Source organism: Bombyx mori, chromosome 10 (assembly GCF_030269925.1).
Source record: "Bombyx mori chromosome 10, ASM3026992v2".
Taxonomy (NCBI): Eukaryota; Metazoa; Arthropoda; class Insecta; order Lepidoptera; family Bombycidae; genus Bombyx; species Bombyx mori.
In genome coordinates, this window is record NC_085116.1 from 14,626,854 (window position 1) to 14,651,925 (window position 25,072).

The 25,072-nt window shown below is 35.8% G+C and overlaps 1 protein-coding gene across 9 annotated transcripts in view; it reads left to right on the forward strand.

Annotated features, from left to right (window-relative positions):
- Positions 1-25,072, forward strand: part of LOC101742617 (paxillin) — an 85,082-nt gene that overhangs the window by 22,925 nt on the left and 37,085 nt on the right. The window contains exons 1-2 of one of the 9 annotated variants that reach the window (XM_062670715.1): positions 12,872-12,979; positions 20,599-20,820. The exons of 4 other annotated variants lie outside the window; for them this stretch is intronic. In XM_062670715.1, the coding sequence (XP_062526699.1) occupies positions 20,664-20,820 (157 nt within the window). In that variant the 5' untranslated portion in view covers positions 12,872-12,979; positions 20,599-20,663. Of the gene's footprint in view, positions 1-7,467; positions 7,612-12,871; positions 12,980-18,515; positions 20,821-25,072 lie in introns of those variants that run through there. 4 more of the 9 variants (XM_062670717.1, XM_062670720.1, XM_021353360.3 and 1 more) reach the window with 4 other exon arrangements.

The window sequence follows — 25,072 nt, forward strand, 5'->3', positions numbered from 1 at the left end:
AATATTTACATTTTACTGGTCAATAAAATCCTTAACAATAAAATTCTTGCAGTTTTACTTGTGTTTCTCTTGATTCGAGAAGTTGATATCCTAACTGTTTCTTGGTAGTTAATATAATTAGTTAATATTCCAATTATGATAAAACTTCGCTTGTATAGAGTACCTACGGTCGAGGGAAACTCCGGTATAGTATTCAAGTCAATTTATTATTATTATTATAAGTATTATAGTCAATAAAATTTTAGGAGAGAGAGCAGATAATATAGTTAACTGAATTTTAATCGATACTTTTCTATGATTATCACTTAACATCACTAGTTGCATAACTTGCACATGTGTGTTTATTCAGAGTCCGTAGCTACAGGTAAATGCGCCGCCCTCTTTTTGCATGTGTTCTATTAATGAGTTTATTGGTGTTGCTGTAAGTTTCTTCGTGTGCGGGAGAAATATGAGCTCGTGTGCCGTTCTTACAATTTTTGGTTTTGTGTGAGTGAAGTAAGTGGGAGAAACGCGGAGACATCTGAACACGAATAATTTTTTGTACAAAGCTAATCTCCTTGTTTCTATGATCTGTGGACACAGCCAACTGAATTTCTCGCCGGATCTTCTCAGTGGGTCTCGTTTCCGATCCGGTGGTAGATTGTGCAAAGCACTGCTCTTGCTAGGGCCAGTGTTAGCAACACTCCCGGCTTGAACCCCGTGAGCTCACCTACACGTCAAGGCAAAGGTGAAATAGCCTTTCAAGGCTATCAGCATAGGAAGCGAAGGTCAGTCCACGTTAGCTAATGGCATGGCGTGTTTTGAGACAGCACGAATTGCTCTGTATCTATCATCAGCCTATAGCAGTCAATTGCTGGCCATAGGCCTCTCCAATTTCACGCCACTAAGCCTGATTCTCGGCGTTTCTCATCCCGATCTTGCCAGGCACCCTGCATAGATCGTCATTCCACACTCCACTCCACGAATTGCTAGTAGTAATATAATTATTTCTATAACTGCCACGAAACAATCCTGTATTCCCTTTTGAAGGTTGACATAGTCCTTTAACACAACCGGTGCACAGTCGGTTGATCTGTCTGTCTACAGAAAACAGGTCATATACAGAAATCTACGATATTATGAATGTCAATACCAACCTACAATTACACATAAAACCAACAAATCGATACGTTCTCGGAAACTTAATACGTACTTTTTGTTACGTCACTTTGACAGATGACTTTAGTAAAAACTGAAAATATAGTTTATTGTCCGGTCCCGAACAAGGGATTTATTGGTTTACAGCTACGCATAATAAACTAGCAGGCAAAGAGTTGTAGCGCGCGTGTTCCCGATTTTTGTCGTGTCGTAGCCTCGTAAATGTTTTGATAGCGCGTGAAGAATCCGTAATTGAATCGATCTTAACGATCGACTGTTATCGATTAAGAACGAGAGCGATAAATCGAGTTTGAGATTGATGGAACATAATAAAATTGTTCTAACTGCAGATTCTTAACTTGATTTCGTAAATGCTTGGTCGAATACCGTTTCTCTTATTCGTTGTAGTAAATTGAAATCATTTTTGTATTTGAATCGTCATACTTAAGTTTTGTAAATGCTTACAATTAGATTACTCCTCGCATATCGATTTGAAATAGAGTGCGAATAAAAATTTAAAACGTCATTCATAGTTTTTCTACTTCGAATTTCAAAATGCGAATTTAGCAAAGGTTTCCATAGGAAACGTTCAAAATTACAAGAAGTTTTTATATGCCAGGCGACTTTATTATTAAGCCTAGAATTCCAAAACGTTTGATAAAATTTACTAATTGAATAAATAAAAAATAAAAAAACAATAATAAAACGAATAGATGAAGTTACAACATAAAACATTATCAGGTTCACAATAACTGCGTTCGCCGCTTCTAAGTCACGTCTTCGTCATAAAAGCACTTGGAAAATATTCACGTCAAATTTTAATAGTTTAAGGTAACGGTAGTTTAGGTGAACATATTATAATGAGGTGTGCTCTGGTATGCCGTCGAAACACAATGGGCCCTTGCGTCCGGAGTAGCTTTCAGTCACGTGTCACGTGTAATTCTCGTCCCTAATTGATCCATAGGAGATTGGCTGTTCAAATTCTAATAGATCTGTTGGTTTATGTTATTTTGATAGACAATGAGACATCTATAACCGAATAAAAAAATTAGTAGTGATTTTAATGCTTATTTTTTTTTTAATATATCAAATATAATAGTTCTATTATAACATTTGGTCATTATAGTTAGCTGTACCTAAGTCTATGGCTGGTTCATTTACTACGGGCCCTAATGCGTTAATACTTAATACGTATTGAAGTTATGCTTTAAAGTTTTAGCGGTAATTTTCAAAGTCAAAGTTTCCGGTTCCCCAATGATAGGATAGGACAAGACTAATACAGAATAATAGTAAAATACTTACTACTTTTGAGTTGTTTTGTATTGAAAAGTTCTGGAAGTTTCATCAAAATTAACTTGTGACCAAAGTATAAAAAGGCATTGTGCCCATTTAAAATACGTTACAACTCGCTGGTTAGTGAGTTGTTGTCAACTTTTTATTGCATAGGTGTCGATTATCCTTGAGACGTGAGGTTAAAGTCACAATTGCACTGTGTAACGGTTGCCCCACCCTCCAAACCGGAACGCGTGATTGATTCGCGGCAAAAAAGCGCAGGGTGATGAATAAGCTCTAGCAAATGGTAGTTGATGATCGCAGTACGTTGGTATAATACTCAGAGAACGTTGTTGTCCATTACCCGATTAGTGCATTGGCTTTTATGAACTATAAACTATAGGGAATAGTAGTTTACTGGTGGTGGGACATCTTGTGAGTCCGCGCGGGTAGGTACCACCGCCCTGCCTATTTCTCGCGTGAAGCAGTAATGCGTTTCGATCTGAAGAGTAGGGCAGCCGTTGTAACTATACTGAGATCTTAGAACTTATATCTCAAGGTGGGTGGCGCATTTACGTTGTAGATGTCTATGGGCTCCAGTAACCACTTAACGCCAGGTGGGCTGTGAACTCGTCCACCCATCTAAGCAATAAAAAGAAATTTAGTAGAGCTGGAGCTGGAGTGCTAGGTCGACACAACCCAACAGAAATTCATATAAAACCTCAGCCGTTATCCCATTGCATCGCACGACAGGAAAGACGATTGAAAGCAAATTTTAGGAAATCGTCATCGTCCTTCGAAACTGAGTCACGACTGTGATTCACTGGAAAGGTTTGTAAATGTTCCTCAAATGTCAAACAACAGTGCTTCGATTTGTAATAATAAGAAGCAACGCTTATAGGGAAATCGTATTAAAGAAATGCATGTCTTATGCACTCAAATTATTGAATTTAGTGTTGCTAAATGCGTTAGTCGATATAATAATAATAATAATAATAATTATTATTATTATTAGAGTCCTAACCACTGGTGGCTTGTGTCGTAGACACCGCCATCAGCGGCAATCTATTTTTATATAGTGTTTTTTAAAAATTGTATTTTTAATATCTTTTTTAAAAAATATTATGTAATTAATAAGATTTTAAATAAATATAAATAAATAATAATAATTAATGGGAACAAATCATCCGGCCTCAAATTGGGATTCCTTGTGTTATGGGTGCTAGAGATTGACATATGTACATTTAAATATACTAGTGGTCCCCCGGTTGTCGAAATAAGACTATAATTAATTGAAATTATAATTTTGTACACTATTATTATTCTATTGTCCAAGACTAATAAACTTTTATAATCACAATTTCGCCAAGACTACTACACTTTAGTTAGACCAATATTAATTAAGATAAACAATATATAATCTATTCTCAATTTGACCACAGACTATAAGCAGTAAGAAAAATTTGACAATAAACAAATAGTATGCATGCGTGTGTGCGTCAAAGACATGGTAGTGTGTGTAATGTTGTTTTTTAATTGATTTAATGTATTTTTTATGCTTCATTTAAAAAAATATTAATATTCCGCACTCCTTTTCTATATTCTCTATAAGTGAGGGAAATGTCATAATCCTCCGTTCGCGGAATTTTCGTAAAAAGGGGTACAAAGTTTTTGATTCACGTATTAAATATATAGATATGCACATATATAGACAATGAACACCCAGACAAAGAGCAAACAAACATGTTCATCGCACGAATGTTTTTCCGACGCGGGAATCGTACCTGCGACCCTCTGCACAACAGCGCTAAATATAAGATTCTATAATTCGTCGCAGATCTTTGGTACATATTGATCACTCCGAGACCAAGGTGATATAAACTGTAGCCTCGACCTTATAATAATATCCATTACGGAAAATAGTCCATTTATCACTTTTGACCTTTGATGTGACGGATAAACTGGGATAGTCCGAAAGGCGGAAGCGATTCACGAAAAATGATGCGATAAAATAACAGTCAAGTGTATTTTATTGTCATTAAAGATGACCGTGATTTTTAGACACGAATTTTTCATAGAAGGGAATCGTGTGCTTAATGTGTCTATGTATAATATTATTATATAATAAATAGGCAAACATAGATTCTTCTTCTCAGTCGCATGCACTCTTGGCAGAGTGGTCGTGGTCATCACTTCGGGTGGTGGTGCGCTTCACCAGACGTCACCGCGGCCCTTCTTGTGCACTCGTTAACGAGACCGTTTAGAGCTGCCTTTATTTGGTCGGTCCATCGTAACGGTGATCTGCCGATCGGTCTTGTACCCTCTATCATGCCCATAACATAGATAATACACATAAATTAGTTGTAGTTAAGCAACTCAAGCACTCAACAAAAATGTTTACGGGCGTCGGCCACTAGATGGCTTCGCTTCGATTAGTTTCTCATTGCTCTTGTAGTTAACAGTAACATATTACCTATTATATATTTTATTTTTAATGAAGGATTTTGTAAATTATCAGAAACCATAAATTGATAAAATTTAATCAATTTATTTAAAACAAATAAAGACTTGTATCATTCATTAATTTTTAATTTTCTCTGTTTAGTTATACCATAATTAAATGTCTTAACTTTAACAACATAAAAGTTTAGGGGCATCCGCTACAAGATGTCGCTAGGTTTCATAGAGAAAAATATTTGTCTTATAGTATCGCAATTTCTGGGCTCTGTAGGCAAAGACAAAACAGTCAAGTACCATTTTCTTCTTTGTGTATTAATCCGATTATTTTTGTTTGTTCGGTATCTATTGAAAACGATTGTTCATTGTAGTTACAAACCTTTAAAAAAATCGAGTTAAAAACTCAATTATACAAGCCAACAAAAAGTCTGAATATCCTTTGCCTGCCTTTATGCCATTATTTAATAGTTTACCTTAATTGTTTCGTTGTTTCGCGAATTCGGTAATTTATATTTTGAAGTCTGTCGGAAGATTCGGTTAACGTCCTCATTAAATCTCGTTTTCAAGCCAATACGAATATTCGAGTATGTCATCACAGCCCTTTTATTTTTGTCTGCACTAAAATTACGTGTCTCTTGGGTAATAATAGTTCTGCGAGACTGTGATACTTATAGGTGGTTCCACTTTCGAATGGTTTTACGGAAATTTTGCGGAAAGTTGCTGATGAATTATAGATCTAGTTGTTTTAGATATTGAACATATTTTAAAACAATGTGAAATTTTAAATTTTAAAAACTCTTTTATGTCTGACAGATAGACAAAATTAAATATGAATAGAAATCACACTGGCGGTATTTATTTTGTTTTATAAATAAGCATTTGTTTAGTTGTTTCTTTTTTTTTTTTTTTGATACGATCACAGAACTTTGAGTGGTCATTTATGGATATCAAAAACGTCACACAGGCAAGCTGTCATCTATCACTACGGATTCCCTCTTTAGAAAATATAAGACGTGTCAGACTGAAACACTTTTATTCTTAATAGCGCCATCTATTGAAGTTTTTGTAAACCACACGGTGTAACATTAATTTTTATATTACGCATCCAAGAGATCGTAGTTCAGTCTTAATTCGGTAGATGGAATTTTAATTAAACTTTTAAATGTTAAAACTGCTCCAAATTTTTTTATTGTGCATTTGATAAATGTGTTGTCTTTTTTATTTATCATAACTTAAACAATTTAGCATATAGTACATTTTTATTAAATGGTAATGCTGTTTTGTTCTCTCTGTTGCATGACTTATGCGGATAAGATTTTTTTTGGAATATTAAAAAAAATAATGATAATATATTAAATATTAGGAATAAAAATAGTATAATAGCCTATACCCATAATACATTTCGTTCTCTTTTGTTCTTTCATCAATAGCCTATTTAATGCACTAAATTAATATGCAAAGTACTTATAAAATTATTGAAAGTTTTCTTATATTTTATCACTGGTAGCCTAAGGGGCTATTTCAGCAATTAGCGGACTGGTAAGTAATCTCACAGGTGTAACCTGAGTGTTTATTAACATTGCTCTAGCAAGAGCATAACATCAGCCCGCTAAGTTTCTTTGTAGGATCTTCTCAGGGGGCCGCGACTTCGATCCGGTAGCAGATAGACAAGCGATGCAACTGCGTTTGAGATGTTAGACCTCCCCAGTAAATACTCCAATAAAAGAAGCAAATTTTTTAGTCCGCGCGGGTAGGTACCACCACCCTGCCTATTTCTGCCGTGAAGCAGTAATGCGTTTCGGTTTGAAGGGTTGCGCAGCCGTTGTAACTATACTTGAGACCTTGGAACTGATATCTCAAGGTGGGTGGCGCATTCACGTTGTAGATGTCTATGGGCACCAGTAACCACTTAAAACCAGGTGGGTTGTGAGATCGTCCACACACCTACGTAATAAAAAAAAACAAAAATTTGTCGCATATTTTGAAATAACGACAAATGGAAGATCTATCACCGAGCTCGGTCAAATTGCTCGGTCCAAATTATGTTCTGAACTTGTATTATCTAAGCATATCTTGAAAATGCTGTTAGAGAAATTCAGGCATCTGTCAAATATTTTGTCTTCTATGATAGCTACCGCCAAACATGCATAACGCAGCCGTTCCGCCCACTTTCGTGGAAATCCGAATTTAGGCAGTATTTCTAATCTCATTGAAATTTTGATTCATTTGTAAAACTTGTGATGATAAAATAATAATTGATCACCTGTACGCCATTTTTGCATTCCTATAACATAAATTTTGCGTAACATAGCTTTATCAAAATAAATACTCAGTAATTACTGCTTAGCATATGTACTCACTCAGATTCAGGAAAACAGTATTTATAATATAAAATAATACTAATTAAATTGCAATTTAACTTGAAAATGTGTCAACATAAACACATAGGCGACGGACATTAGATCGATCGTTCGCTTACGTACCTATTATATGTCGTCAATGCATTTAGAATGGAAAAAAAATATCTCCTGTGATTTGTGATCAATTTAAAGTGCTCTTGAATACAAACAATAAACATACGCGGTCGGCGTCTGCCAATACTCTAGTAATCTTAGTCCGTAAGAAACATATGGCGGGAACGCATTCCAACACGAACATTCTGGAAACGCGGTGCCGCTACGAAAATTCGCGAGTTTCTACGCGCGTTTCTCTTAATCAAATTTAACCGAAAATCTTCGATAATGGGTGAGTCTATCATTTTTCCTTGTATGGTGATTCTAAACACGCAATTATGTTAATGATGCCTATTACGTGATTGTCTCGTATAAGGTTTAATGTGTAGTTTTGCCTTGATAGAATTTATAGTGTTTCATAATCGTATTCTATGTTGTATTGAGGTTTTCTGGGAATAGATGTGATGTTTTATATTGGTTACTGGAATGTATCTTTATATTTTTCATTGCTATCTATATTTTTACTGGTGGTAGGACGTCTTGTGAGTCCACACGGATAGTTACCACCACCCGGCCTATTTCAGCCGTGAAGCAGTAATGCGTTTCGGTACGAAGGGTGGGGCAGCCGTTGTAACTAACTATACTGAGACCTTAGAATTTATATCTCAAGGTGGGTGGCGCATTTACGTTGTAGACGTCTATGGGCTCCAGTAACCACTTAACACCAGGTAGGCTCGTCCACCGATCTAAGCAATAAAAAAATTTATATATTTTTTCATGTCTAAGTGGTATCGGTAAATAGTCAATATTAAGCACAGCGTGAGATGGCTAATGCTATATAAATAATAATTAATTTAAAAAAAAATTAGATTTTACGTAAGTTCTTCAAACAGCAAAATACATGGGATAAACTCATAAAATGTCGCTTGCCTAGCTTTTTTGTGTTTAAAAAAAATGCTTAGTCTTTTAGTTATGTTATGGTGAATACATTCGAACTTTAAAAAATAATTGCAAAGCAACCAGGATCCATTGGTAACAGTTGCGGTTTTAAAATAAATCGCCAAAAATCTATATCTATACTAATATTATAAAGAGGAAAGATTTGTTTGTTTGTTTGTATTGAATAGGCTCCGAAACTATTGAACCGATTTAAAAAAGTCTTTCACTGTTGGAAAGCTACGCTATCCCCGGGTGACATAGGCTATATTTATTATATTTTCAATAATGTAACCCAATGTGTAAAAAAATTCCCTAAAATTCTTTACATCGCGTGCGCTACTTCCCAAGCGAAGCCGGGGCGGGCCGTTAGTAGTTTATAAATTTAATTGTGTATTATATCAGTAGTTTTGTTGGTTCTCATTGTTTTATTGCATTCTAATCTTGTCCAGCTTTACCACATTGTACTATTGTTACATCGTTGCAAATCGCAAGGCTTTCCCAAAAATATATACCATTCCGTAAACAATTGGCCATAAATCGAACGGTATCTAGATACAGATGTACAAATAGGACTCGCATTAAGAAATCGTGAACTTCAATTGAACTATACACAAAGAATAGTCAAACGGCGCTTTGTGTTAAACAATTACTTCGATTAATTAGGATGTCTTCAGTTTATCATTCGACAATGTTTAAAGGGGGCAAATTCCCTTGTTTTTTGCTTTGGAGTTTTTGACTTTATTTTCTCAATATGAATAGGCATTATCGTAGATCCGTAGAAATATGCGCGTGGTACGCTTTGAGCAACATGTGATGTAGAATTGATGGAAATAAAAAACGCGTAACATCGCCTGAACTTGGCAGGCTATTGAATTGTAACGCTAATTATAAAAAAAATAAAGTTGATTCTAATCTATTCTATTCTATTAGAAAATTTTAGGCACATTTGTTTATTTATTCAGTTTTACTACAAAGCGAACCTTTCGTAATTGTCTATCGGAAAATAAGAAAAAGTTTTATTTATTTATTTAAGTATCCTAATGCTAACGTTAAGATGCCATAAACGCGATCCATTAAACATTGTACCTAACAGTTTGATGGATTAAATTTAAACTTTACATTGTTTTTGTGGCTTATATTGAGCTGTGAAAGTGACGTTCAGTAGTACATGTAGTCGTTCAGTGATAATTGGCAATTAAGCCGTTACTTTTCTAGAAATAACTCTTAGCTCTAACTATTAACAAGAACTTAGTAATTTCATAGTAAGATTTTTTTATTTTTAAAACTTGTGAGTTTGGTCCTTGGTTTGAACTTGGGTTTTGAAATTACCCATAATTGCTAAAACATTGGTCGTTAAAATAGACGAATGAAGACCTTATCATTCAAAATTTGTATAAATGTTTAGCGAAAATTAATCGTAAAGAATCAGATAAACAGGAATAAACAAAACATTTAAGAGTAAACTTAATTGAAGATCAATTAAAAACATCGAACTGTTGATGCTAATACCGAATAAGACACAGTTATAAAATTACAAAGATAAATGTCGCGTTATAAACATATTGTCACTTAAACCAAATAATCTTTTACCCCTCGATATTTATTTCCTTGTTTTTTTGTTTATCACCTATACACTATTTGTTGTAAGACTGTTTTTAGAATAACTTTTGTTGACGGACGGCGACCGCGCGTGCCCATGAAATTTATACCTTACGATTTATACACGATCGAATTCGTCTTCCAACGCATAATAAGGCTTCAATATTATTATTATTATTTTTATAGCTTATCTGGGTGGACGAGCTCACAGCCCACCTGGTGTTAAGTGGTTATTGGAGCCCGTAGAAATCTACAACGCAAATGCGCCACCCACCTTGAGACATAAGTTCTAAGATCTCAGTATAGTTAGTTACAACGGCTGCTCTACCCTTCAAACCGAAACGCATCACTGCTTCACGGCAGAAACAGGCAGGGCAGTGGTACCTACTCGCGCGAACTCACAAGAGGTCCTACCACCAGTAACTAAATTAGGCCACTATGTATGTATTTATTTACTATCTATATAATTAAAGTTTTATTATAATTATTTTATGGAATCTTATACATATATTTCGGGCTCAGGCCGCCACACGTGTCTTAATAATTATTGGGATTATCTTCAAATCTGAACTCAATTGAACTCGAGAATTTTAATTGGTAAATCTTTAACGTGCCTCTTTTGAACATCGAACGATTGCTCTTTAAATGTTGTTCCTGATAATGGTTATGGTTCATTATTCTTGTTTTTATTTTCCGACTAGATTAGTAATGGACCGAAGAGGCTGGAATGGAGATACTAATTTCTAATCGAAATAATGGTACTGGTTTTGCGTGATTATACACGTATTTTTTACGGTAGGCATGGGCTTGGCTCTGCCCGTGGCATTGCGGAAGTCCATGGGCGGTCCACGGTAACCACTTACCATCAGATGGTTGCTGGAGCCCATATACATCTACGACGTAAATGCGCTACCCACTTTGAGATATAAGTCCTAAGGTCTCAAGTAACAACGGCTGCCGCACCTTTCAAACCGAAACGCATTACTGCTTCACGGCACAAATAGGCAGGGTGGTTATTCGTGTTAAGGTACATATTTTGTTAGGAAAATTGGTACCTATCCACGGGTTTTGGACACCGGCACAGTCGCATCGCTCGATATGAGTACATCGGGCGTCTTGTCCTTTAAGCCGCGACGACTTTTGAAGGCATCTATGGCATTAATAATAACTCAAAGAACAAACAGCGTTATGCTGTAATTTTGCGCCGAGATGAGGCGTTCACATCGTCGCCCCTAACGAGCTGCTCTACAATTTTGCCGAGAAGATTGACCGGTAGATTACAAGCTACCAAAAATAGTGTTCCACTCGTCTCGCCCACTCGAACCCGATACGGAAGTTGTAACAACGTTATCGTATGATTACGCGATGTCTAATGATGTTAATTAGTGATGCCGAATTGTGTATTACGATCTGCATATGAATTTTTTTTTTTTTGTGTGAGTGTGGAAGCGAGTGTGTGGCATAGATTACTAATATTCCCCACTTCGACAAAGCGGCACGACACGAGAACCCTCTCATCGTGGTCGCCGGTAACTACATTCCCGATCCTGCGGACAGAATGGAAAGCAGTCGACGTCGTCCAAAACACGTCATTTCGGATCCTCCCGATCCACTAACGGTGCTTTTAGGTACCTCAAGCACCGGTCATCGTTCTCGTCGAAACCGTCGCTTGCGACGAAGGGCTCGACGAGCGAACTAACCCATAGACACAGCCCACTGAGTTTCTCGCCGGATCTTCTCAGTGGGTCGCGATTCCGATCCGGTGGTAGAATCTGCGAAGAACGGCTCCTGTTAGGGTTCGTGTTAGCAACGTCGTCATGTTTGAGTCCCGTGAGCTCACCTACTAGTTAAGGTTACGCTGAAATAGCCTCTCAAGGCTATCAGCTTAGGTAAAAAGAAAAAAAAAACTAATATTCCATCGTCAGTGTCGTAAAAGAGAACCAAGGCATTTGCTGTAAAAAGAGCAGCAGCGTTCTTTGGGTTTTACGCCAGCATAATAATATTGGCACTGTCATCCCGCATATGCCGGTTGTGAGGTGTATTATGGACTCATCATAGACCCAGATAGGTAGGTAACTTCATCCGGCCTGTTTCTAACGCGAAGCTTTATAAAATTTAAAGCCTGCCTATTTTCTGGTAAGCATATTTGTATATAAACAACGGTTAATTTCCATTTACTATCATAAGAAAGGTACCGTTTTCCCTCTAGCGCAATAATCAAACTACATATTTAAATATATTCTTTTGTTTATTGTCTTTGTAGGCAGACGAGCATACGGCCCAACTGATGGTGAGTGGTTACCGTCGCCCGTGGACTTCAGCAATGTCAGGGGCAGAGCCAAGCCGCTGCCTATTCCAATAAGGAAACAACGAATTATTTTGACTCGCTTAATTTAGATTGGATAATTCTGTCGTTACTATTCGTCAACTATTGATTTATAATAAGATGTAAAAGTAAAATCAATATGTAATAAAATTATGTTATTATAATACTTATTTTTGTATAAGTTCCTTTGTAGTTCGGTCTGTTGTTGATAATTGGATTCCTATTTTACTGGTGCCATTGACGAAATCGATATGCCTGTGTGGAAATCCGGCTTTAAAGATTTAGGCCAATGTTGTCCAATCTTGCTTACATTACGGGAACACGTAGAAAAATACTAGGAGACATCAGATCTTTTTTTGGTGGAAATTTAGATTATTTTACGTTTAGACTCAAATTGAATATGTTATGTGCATATTATATACACATCGATCGCGGTTTGTTCTTAAAGATAACTCACTGATTATTCTGAGCTCAATATTTTATTCTCATTATCGGAGCCGGATCCCGCAAAAAGAGTTGACCGCGCCCCGCATATCCATGTGCGTTTTCTTCTAAGAACGCGCGGTTCCGCTATTTGACCATAATCGAATACTGGTCTCCGACCTTCCCTGGACGCCGCGATACTGCCCACGGCCCATTAATTCGACGCTACAATGAAGCTGAGATCGTTAGGAAATCGTTTCTCAGTCGATAGTTGTAAGCGGCGACGTCAGTCGTGGCGACGACATCCGACCGCCCGTGTTGTCGCAGTAATCGTGCGCCTTTATTTGTACCATAACACAGTGCTTAACCGAGTGTGAGAATCAATCGTAAATGTCGAATTATTTATGACTAGCTGACCCGGCAGACTTCGTAGTGCCTCAATCGATAAATAAAAGACCTAAACTTTTGTAAAAAATAAATTTAAAACAAACAAAAGGAATCCGTCCGACGGGGGACACATCAAAGGGAAAACAAAATTGTTATTTTTTCGATTTAATTCCGAGCATTTTCATATTTATCTACCTTTAATTCAAGACCAAAATTGGTCAACTCGGTCCAGCCGTTCTCGAGTTTTAGCGAGTCTAACGAACAGCAATTCATTTTTGTATAATATTTATGATAATTCAAAGTATTAGCCGTTAATTCTCTGTCGATCTGTGTCCGGTCCGGTAAAGCTGTGTGTTTACGCGCCTAAAGCTTAAATAAATTTCTTTGAGAAAAAAAAGAAAGAAAAAAAAACGCATAAAACCGGCTATACTTTGTTTTCTAGAGACGCATTCGCAACGTAGTCCAATTTCGGCCCTAGTACATACTAATAAATACTTTTGTTTTCCTTTCGTGAACTCCGCGTGAATTGATTCGCGACGCATGTGCTTAAAATACACGTGTGTAACGAATTTGGTAATTCGTGTCAGCAAGTGCTCGCCACGTCGTCAACTGTGAGCCGGAATGTCAAAATGTCACTATGAAATAACAATACGGTAATTAGACCGTGGAAACAAAATTAACTGGGCCCTGTATCGCCGCGCCGGTGTGTGTGTCTGCGGCTTTGTCATTACGAATTTGTCTTCGGTAGAACCGTTACGATATTTCGTATATCGATTTAAAGTAAAAAAGCAGGGAAAAAATTAATTTATCGCCGAGATTAAATATAAATAATCAATTCAAATTTTATTTTGTACGAAATCAGCATATTATTAAGCCAACAAACGTATCGATAAACCACTAAGTCTTCTAAAAACTAATCGCATAATATTTTATCAACAACAATAACGGGAACCGATGATACTTACTTTATACCGTAGCCAGTGGACAACGGTAATGAACAAGGCACACAAACCCCACTGTCTACTTTGACAATTAAAATTTGTAAAACAAGATTTATTTAAAAGAATTCTTTGGTAACTTCCAAATTGGAATCAATTCTAGAAGCTTTTCATTCTTATCGGAAAAAAAACATAGAAATTAACTCTTCTAAAAATTAATCGCATATTTTATCAATAACGACAACGGGAACCGATGATACTTACTTTATGGGGAGTAGTTACCATATTCAGTGGACAACGGTAATAAAAAGGTACAAAAAGCCCACTGTCTACTTTGACAAATAAAAAAATTAACACAAGATTTATTTAGAAGAATTCTTTGGTAACTTCCAAATTGGAATCAATTTTAAAAGCTATTCATTCTTATCGAAGAAAAACATAGAAATTACGAATCGATATTTTTAAAATTAAACTTCTAAAATCTTGAAGATAACAAAGTAATGATATTGTTTGTATATAAACTAACGAGTTTTCCCATAAGAAGACATCGTGTACAACACGCAATACTCTATCGTGGATGTCAATCATATTTTACAATACAGCTGGTTGTTATAACTGGAAGTGTTTTGTATTCAATGCGACAACCTTCACGAGAACATGTTAAATACATGTGTGACTAAAATTAAATAATAAACACTTTAAACATTACATCTAGAGACGGTTATACTCGTATAAATAATTTCTTAAAATGGTATTGGTAATGAATGAATAGAAAATGGGTAAGACGCTTTTAAATAAACAACTCCCTGTATAAAATGCTAACAACAATAAAAAAAAAAATATATATATATATACGACGTTTTACTTTCATATTATTGTTTCACATAGTTTTATTCTGTGCTATGTTCAAAATTGAAATTCCAGAAAGTTCATTTAAAGTCGCATCTTATCCTTATCCTTATATAGCATTTATTGTATCTCAGATACAATAAAAATTAAAATGTAATAAAAAAGGTCTAGTATTTTTTAACTGGTGGTAGGACCTGTTGTGAGTCCGCGCGGGTAGGTACCACCGCCCTGCCTATTTCTGCCGTGAAGCAGTAATGCGTTTCTGTTTGAAGGGTGGGGTAGCCTTTGCAACTATACTTGAGACTTTAGAACTTATATCTCAAGGTGGGTGGCAAATTTACGTTGTAGATGTCTATGGGCTCCAGTAACCACTTAACACCAGGTGGGCTGTGAGCTCGTCCACCCATCTAAGCAATAAAAAAATAAAATCAAATAGCAAAATTGTAGTAAAAATACCAATTTGATATCACAACAACAGAAAATATCATTCAACAATAACTGACAAATACTATTCTTCTTTAAGTATTATTACATGATATATGTATAATATGTATTTTTTTTGTTGAAAATGATTCAATTATAGTTCCTTTAAAATTCGAATGTCAAAATTTCGAATGGATGTCATATGATTCATTTGCTGTTGAGCGATTACCCGGAGCCCATGGATATGACAACCGCCAGCCAGCCATCTTAAGACATGAGCTCGAAGTCTCATTTGTAATGTAACACAAAAGCTTAACTGGTTCGCAGGAGATATAGGTGGGATGTTGGATACTATCCATGCACACTCAATACGCGTTACCGCCAGTACATTTTTCCATTTGTTAACACAATGAGTACTCTGCTTTTATATTTGACCCGCTCCGCCTACTACCGAATCCACACTATAATTTAATTAAGTAACATATAAAAATAAATTGAAATATTAAATTGAATTTGTGATTATTAATTAACTTAATGCGAACATAGAACAGTTCGTAAAAGGAAACAAAACGTATGATTGATTGATTACCCTTGAGATTATGATCGATATGGTCATCTTCAATAAAACATTACGTGCTTGCTATTCCTTAGATGTTTTTTATATAATTGTAACTCACATTTAACTACTAGATACCGTGATGGAGCATAGAAGCTGCAATCACAAATCCACTTAGAAATAATAGTTAGTTTATAACACGATTTTAAATGTATCTCTCTAAAAATTCCATATCTATGTAACGTAACCTTTTAACGTAATTTTCATCAACTTTAAAACGTCAGATTACGTTTAAAATTTACACACATACCTGTATCAAGCACCAATACTACTACTTCGCTCTGATCTAATATCCTGTAACCAGAAAGATCATTAAGAGAAAAATTATTTAATATTAATATTTAGTTCGGTTTGCTTTTTAGGGGCTTCTTGTGTGTGCGCGCGTGTGTATGTGTATGTGTGTGTAGTTTTTGTTGAAAAACTTTAATTTGCTCATTTATAAGTTCAGATAGTCGAGAGGCGAGCGAATGTAATCGCAATGAACTGGTGATAAGGTGATATTGGCTACTTGATACTCGCTTGTAGACACTTACAAAGTTAAATATATTCGGCGCTCGGAGTGTAGGTTTTTTATTATATACTTGATTGGATCGACGAACTCACGGCCCACCTAGTTTTAAGCTATTATTACCATGTAGCTACAAGGTTGAAGTCCCAATTGTTTTAAAGCACTCCGAAATTTCTAAATTCCCAGGCAAAAATAGGCCTACCGCTACCTTTCACCAGTAAAATATAATTAATCTATCTTTTAACACTCCGGTTTGAGCCCCGTGAGCTCACCTACACACGTTAGGGTGAAGCTGAAATAGCCTCTCAAGACTATCAGCATAGGTATACATAAAATATATATGTATATGTAATACATATTATGTAACTCATAAACGCACTTATCTGTATTTGATGAAACACAAGTACTTTTCATGAGGGTTTTGTGTATTTGTCAAAATGCTTGAACTCATTTAACTAATAATAATTGTAAAACAACTGTTATGTAAACATTTCTAACCCACAAAAGCTTCTTACTCTATCAAAAGAAATCTTTATTTTTTAATATAAAATGTAAAATAATAAATAACAAAGGCAAAATTATAAATGTTTGCGGAAAATCTATATTGTCTTAGCATTTTATTTCAAATAACATTAATCTAAAAGAATTACTATATCTTATACTATATATTGAAATTTTTCTTCATGTTCGAATAATTTTGAGTAATAAATTATAAGAATACTTGACGCGTTAAGTATTTTTGAAAAAAATAATTTATTTTCTAATCTGTCTATCATATACCATCACATGATATCCTAATCTAAATCGCAACGCCAGATATACTTTCAAATCTACAGTTGAAAATCAACCGGTCAAAAGTCCGCAACGTCAATGTTCGCGTCATATATTTTCAACCACGAGATTCCCCGTAGACACACTTTTCAAAACTCCTAATAGCAACGTAGAAACATTTTACTTTCAACGCATTTTGTTTTCATGTTTCCCAAAGCATCACTATAAAGTGTACAGCAAAAACCTTATCACCATGCTAAGTCTTATGAGACAGATCCGTTTCGGGTATTTGTTATCACCTTGACCCGTTTCGACTCGTTGAGCCGTAATGACAGATCAACGTTTTTAATGAATTATCATTCTTCAATTTATGTTAACTTTAAACATATTTATGAGTTAGTGGACTTATTTATCGGACTAGTTAGTGTACTTATTTATATTTACGGATTATCATTACGAAATGATAATCTGGAATAAACAATTGTGATGATTCGGATACATCATTTTCAAAAATCACATGAGGTATTTCGACTTTGTTTACATATGCTAAACTCTATTGATTAGCTGAACCTACTTTACCGCTTTCTAGGCAACGAACCGCTGCCAAATTCAATTATCGCAGTTACAAATATTGATGGCCGATAATTTTTCATTTCATTGATTAGGTATGGCGCGTACGTAAATTCTGTTTTAGAGTACATCTATACATCGTTCGTTTTTCGATGATCATTCGACGTTGAATCACGTTATGAATTATCGGTCAGTTGAGAAATTTAGGTAACTTGAAATTCATCGGTGCCTTGAGTCTTATCAAAATTTCCCAAAATATGGTAAACAAATGATTGGACCGCATAGGCATTTGTTCACGAAAACAATTAAAAATCGTTGCTCATTCAAGTGATAAACATTCGTCAGCTTACGATTTGTCAGATTTATATTGATGACTGGCTGACCCGGCAGACTTCGTAGTGCCTCAATCGATAAATAAAATACCAAAATTTTTGTATAAAATAAACTTCAAACAAACAAAAGGAATTCGTCTGACGCGGGACACATCAAAGGAAAAACAAAATTGTTACATATTTTTATTTAATTCCGAGCAATTTCATATTTATCTACCTTTTAAACCTTCTCTGGATTTCCACAAATAATTCAAGACCAAAATTTGCCAAATCGGAGCAGCCGTTCTCGAGTTTTAGCGAGACTAACGAACAGCAATTCATTTTTATATATAAAGATTTATTAATATCTTCTATTCTTAATTCAGTTTTTTAAAACGTATACATGATGTAGTATTTTATGGTTCAATATGGCCTTCGAGTAGGCTGGTGGGTGCGACCCACTCGGATGGGCGTCGCCCACTAAGGCAAACGAACAAAGAGATGTTCTTTAAAAAAAAAAAACTGCATTTGTTTTTGTAATCAATCTACTGCTTCCACAAAGAGGTTTTTGTACTGTTTGTGGTCTGAATTCCAAGTGTGGGATCGGTAGTGGAATAGCAAATTTACTTTAATTATTGTTCGTCGGGTAATCCAAATCGTTATCGCTCACACCTCTAGATTTTTATTATTTTTATGCATTACTTTTTCTCTTTTGTTTTATTGGTAAAATTGTTTCATTGTAGAGATAAAAAAAATTAATCAATTTCCAATGTTTTAATCGATAACACCAAAAGCTTGTCAGTGGCTACTAATAGAGAAATAGAAAATTTGTTGAGAAACACAGGTGAAAACGGTAGTTAACTGTTATTTCTTTACTTATTTGTAAATACATATTCAGTAGGTGCAGTCTTAATTTGTATTAAAAATTCACAATATTCCTTCGTTTCACGAGATACTATGAAGATAGTGATAAATGCAAGAAGATGTCTTGCGAAAATTTTATATTAATAACTATGATTATTTAATGAACAATTTTTAAATGCGAATAAAATATCAATAGTATTCTGATATTGTATTTCAGATCGCAAACCGCTGAATGATTCGCGTTAGAAATAGGCGGACTGGCAAAAAAATTCCCTGCTTGCTCAACCGCCCTGCCTATTTCTGCCGTGAAGCAGTAATGCGTTTCGGTTTGAAGGGTGGTGTAGCCGTTGTCACTATACTGAGACCTTAGAACTTATATCTCAAGGTGGGTGGCGCATTTACGTTGTAGATGTCTATGGGCTCCAGTAACCACTTAACACCAGGTGGGCTGTGAGCTCGTCCACCCATCTAAGCAATAAAAAAAAATCAATCGTCAATTTATTTTTTTAATAAATAATTAACCAATTTTGTTAAAGTACACAAATACATGTTTAATATATAGGTATATGTAATGTAATTTAAAGTATCTCTGTACGCGATTTTAAGTCTTGTCTGATCATTAATAGGTCACAAGACAAAGACAGCGTTGATCTGTAAAATTTACGACTATTGACATCGACTGCGTCTAGGAGTAATAAAATCATTAGACACATCATTAACCACGGAACACACTTCATTGGTTATGTTGCGTGTTTGAACTAATTTCGGGATTTATTTTTTAAATGTATCTTGCCCTAGATGATGGTAGATTGTGGTAGAATTTACCAGCGTTATAGTCATCGTTATATTATTGTCTCTCATGAGACATGAGGTCGTAGCCTCAATTGTATTTTATAATGGCTGTCGTTCTCTTCAGACAGGAGCACACAATTGTTTCATTGTTAAAGTAAACAGGATAATTATTCTTACCCCGGCAGACTTTTATATACGCCACCAACATGAGTAATTACGGAAGGGCTTATGTTTTGTGGGATTTTTATTCCTACATCATGAAAATGTGAACAAAGGCTGGTAATTTGGTTTTTTCTTCAAAAAATTGGTATGTGGCATTCGAAATTCGAGATGGTCACATCACTCAGTACATTGGGCTTCTTATTCAAGAAATTAGAAATTCTTAGTATTTCTATCGTCTTATTGTTTTGATATGATTATTAAGAAATCCACGGTAACCAAAACCGCTGTTTTTGATACTAATTAGTAAATAGAATCATGAAAATGTACAAAATACACAAAAAAAGGGTAGAACCTCTATAAAAAACCGATAACTCTTAATTTAAGTTTTGTCCTTAGTAACCCAGTTTCTGCATCGGCCGCTAATACGAATTTGTTGTTACTCCGCCATAAAATCGCGATTCGGGTTAATTCTGTTTACTCTCGGCGACCACGTGAGTTCCGCGATTGACTATTGCAGGGCGCCGCCCGCCCACGCAACGCAGACACACTTGTCTCTTATGTAAGTCGGACGCGCGAGCCCTGCGCGGCCCACGTCCATCTTCTCACCTTCTATCGTAAATAAATGGGTTAATGAAGTCAGTCCGTGATCGGTTATGAAATATTATTTCGGAAATGACCACCTGACGGGAATAGAACGTCGCGTAACTCATACGTCTGGCTCGCAGTGTGACACCGCTATCAACGGTCATCGCTCGTTCAGATAACCCTGTATTACACCAAAAATAACTAGTCTTCTTGTAGCCGCGGTCCGACCACGACTGCCCGTCAATTTTAACACGTAACGCTTTATATACTAAACAAGAGGGATGGCTACGGTGCGCACGCGCTCTGCATCCCCCAAATCGGTCTCTTTCTCTCCTGTACTCGAACGGAAGTACAGCGTGGAGAGAGGACCTTCGACTCCCCCCGAGCTGAGATCGTCGGATTGGAGGAGATACTTCGCGGATTTCAGTGCATATCTAGGTGAGTAGATCGGGTCGGTGCTGGAAACGAACGAAGTTATGAGTCAGAGAGTGCTTCAGTTGTGCGGCCTTGTTCTATATCGGATGCTTGTTAATGAAGCTGTCGGTGGTAAAGAAATGTTGCGTAATTAGTCGATGTGCAAAAATGTATTCACTTAAGATCATGAGTACATTATAATAGTTGTCTATGTAAATATTAATTTTTTTTTCCTTACCTTATCGAGCTAACGTAACGTTGACCTCTTGGTTAACACAAATTATTAAATCTGATCTCTCATAGTTTATTAACATAGACATTAAATGGCCCAGCTCGGGTATGGCAACTATCAGTGTGCTCAGTGGGAGTTTCTTAACGTTTTCGATAGCGATATATTGGAACAGCGCCCCTAGCGTCAAACATTCCAACTCCATACAAATTTGAGTTAACTTTTACGCTATCGAGAACGTTAAAAAACTCGCACTAATCACACTGATCTTATTGAAACAAAAATTTCAGTTGCATTGGTGGAAAACTCTTATTTATCAGATATATGCAGGATGGCACTACTTATCCGTGCTGGGTTATAATATATCCTACAAGTGAATGATGGTTGGCGATACACAGAACATGCGGTCGGTTCTTCATCGAATATAATCCTTTAGTCGCCTTTTTTAACAGCATTGGGGAAAGGGGTAGTGCTATCGGAATCCACACAACCGTTATAAGATACAATATAACTGCTACTTCATATCTCAACGTTGATGATGTAATTTACGTCTAAGTCCGTAGTCCTGTAACAATCTAAGACCACGTGTCTGTGAGCGAGAGAAATAAAATAAATAATAATTTTAAAAAACTAACAGAATACGCTTTTATAGAAAATCCAACTAAAAAAAAAGAAAATAAATTTTAATAAATTCGAATTAAAAATAATGTAAGTAAGAAAAAATGATTTTATTGTAAAAAAGCGTGGGGTGCTTTTCAGGATATTATCAAAATAACCCTTCTACTCATATCTGTTTTTAAAATATTTATTACTACTGATACCATGCTAAATTTATTTTCTATTTTTTATTTGGATTTTCTATAAAAGCGTGTTTTGTTAGTTTTTTAAACTATTATTATTATGACTTTTTAGTTGAATTATAATTTTTTCAATTATTATTTTTTTCAATTTTTTTTTAATATTGAATTGTCATCGATCCTTAATAATTATACCAAATTTCGAGTTAAATCGGGATGTCAAAATCATGTTCAAAGATTCCGTTATATACTAACATACATATTACGTCTGAAGCTAATAAAAGCGTATTAATAAAACGTCACGTCTTTCCGTCGAGGGAAATAAAAATAAAAACTAGATCCTTTATGCTTTTATATTCTGTGATTGAGTTCTCGTAAGTTTTCGTATCGAAGAGAACGCGCAAACCTGCCCGTATCGGTTGATCAAGGCGAAGTGTCAAACGTGGACAGGTAACCTTGCGGCGTCGGGCGTCGGCGACACTACCGCAAATTGTTATCAATACTTAGACCATAGTTTACTATTGCTCGTATCGGTTACGGCCTTATTTTGTTTACAATCCTAATATAATTATAATATTACTAGCGACCCGCCCTCGCTTCGCTTCGGAAACATTAAAACACACATGAAACGAAAAAAATAAAATATTTTTTTTTTTAAAAAAAGTAGCCTATGTTCATCAGGGACAATGTCGGCTTCTAATGGAAAAATAATTTTTCAAATCGGTCCAGTAGTTTCAGAGCCTATTCGAAACAAACAAACAAACAAACAAATCTTTCCTATTTATAATATTAGTATAGATAGTGTACATAATGCATTTTAGGTTTTTATTTGTCTGGATTTATGGAATATTTCAACTAGATTATCTTAGTTGTTTTAAAGGTCTTTTATGTATTGCTTAGACGGGTGAACCAGCTCACGGTCCATTTGATTTTAAGGTAGAGCCATAAACATTATAGCCCGAATGCAACCAATAATTTTAAGTCGCAAGCTTAAAGTAATAATATTTTGTAACAACCTCCATACCCTTCAAGTTTGAATTACTGCAGAAATAGACATGACTAGACGTGTCTGATTTTTGTTACACCATGTTATTATATTATTTTATCGTTAAATTAGCGCGTAAAAGGTCGTTAACCGTGAACCGTAAACCACTGAGTTTTTCGCCGGATCTTCTTAGTGGGTCACGATTCCGATTCGGTGGTAGATTCCGCGAAACACTGCCCTTGCTAGGGCCCGAGTTAGGAATTCGCTCAGGTCGAGCCGGTAGCTCAGCTGCGGTCCGTGCATAGTTGAAATAGCCTATTAGGCTACAAACGATTAGATAGGCAAAAAAAGTTAACAGTAGACATAGATTTGGTTATTCTCTTGCCTCTTTGGCTCTTCTCTAATGCCTATGAGTTGTCCACAGTCAGAAACCGCGCCGTGATACTCTTATTGAATCTCTTAGTAAAATATTGCTTTAATAAAACCGTAAGGCGTTTTTGTATTTTCGAGACACTAACTAACAGTGCTTCAAAGGCAGTTAGTTGAAGTGGATGAAGGGGTTAAGTACCATTTTTAAGATTTTTAAGTTTTGTCATTTAATGAAGGTGTTATGTGCTTATTAACCATATTAGACCTTAAAACTCTAGGTTTAAAGGCTATTTTTAGATATTTCATGTGATAAAAGAGTTATGTACGAAGAAAAAGTACAAGTGACAAAAGATTGCTGTCCGTTTTCTTAAAAATTACAAATTTTATTATATCCCCCTTCATTCACTCATGTCTTCAGGTATTAGCATTAGTTCGGAAAGAGTCCTTGGCGATACAGCGGAACGATCTATATACTCTGACCGCCAATAGACACAATCCATTGAGTTTCTCGATGGACCTTCTCAGTGGGTCGCGTGTCCGGTCCGGTAGTGGATTCAGCGAAGAATTCGTCTTGCTAGGGCGGGTTTAGCAAATTCATTCAGGTTGAGCCCCGGGAGCTCGCCCACCACTCACGGTAAAGCCAGAATAGGCACTCGAGGCTACTGGAAGATAGGTAGGCAAAAAAACCAAGACCTAATATTAGAGGGCTTTTTTTCCTACCTAAGCTGATAGCCTTGAGAGGCTATGTCAACGTAACCGGGCGAGTAGGTGAGCTCAAACCGGAAGTGTTGCTAACACTGGCCCTAGCAAAAGCAGTGCTTCGCAGAATCTACCACCGCATCGGAAACGCGACCCACTGAGAAGATCCTGCGAGAAACTCAGTGGGCTGTGTCTGTGGGTTAATTTACTCGTCGAGTCCTTCGTCGTAAGCGACGAGTTCGGTGTTAACGGTGACCGGTGCTTGAGGTACCTAAAAGTACAGTTAATGGATCGGGAGGATCCGTAATAACGTGCTTAGGGCGACGTCGACTGATTACCATTCGGTCCACAGGATCGGGTATGGAGAGTGCTGTTAAATGTCCAAGCGTACTAAATTTATGATATTAAAATAAAAATAAAATGCTTTTAATTGTAATGTAAGATATTAATCGTTAATTGTAACCTATTAATCGACTACTAAAAAGTAGTAGAAAATACGAATGCAAATAATCGCAACTTATCCTAACAATTTCACACAAACGATGCAATTATTTTGGAACAATTGTAAATTGTGCAAAAAGTATTTGAAACTTAAATTATTTACAATGCTTGAAGCCCAGCTCAGGGCTATATATTCTCATTATTCTCGTTATTGTTAATGCCACATGAATGATGATGAATTAAGTTTCAATTCTACCTTAATATGTCACTCACTTAGCCAAGATGTAATTTGGTTTAAAAACAATATTAAAATGTACAATATTCATGCGGCTAAGCGGCTTAGAATACGGATAAACATACATTTAAAAAAAATCGTAAATCTTATCTAAGTATAGTTTGACAAAAGGAAAGAATTTACGAATAACAAAAAGTTTGTTCGCGGCTCCTTTTTTTTTCTTTTTTTTTTTTGTTAGAGCTGTGGTAATTTTCGAGTAGGTATATAATATAGCTGCATGGACAGTTGACAAGGAACGAAATCTTTAGTATAAATATATTATACTACTAAGTTTTTTTTTATCGACCTAATCCTTGCAAGTACCTCCAAGCAGCAATAAGACATACATTCCTGAGACAGCGTCATCGTATGACGCCTCGGGTCTTCATTATCGTGGTCGGCGTCAGCGAGTTCATTCAGGATTGAACCTTCAAGCGGTTAAAGCGCTTCGTTAAGCCATAATTTCAAAATTAATTACGCAA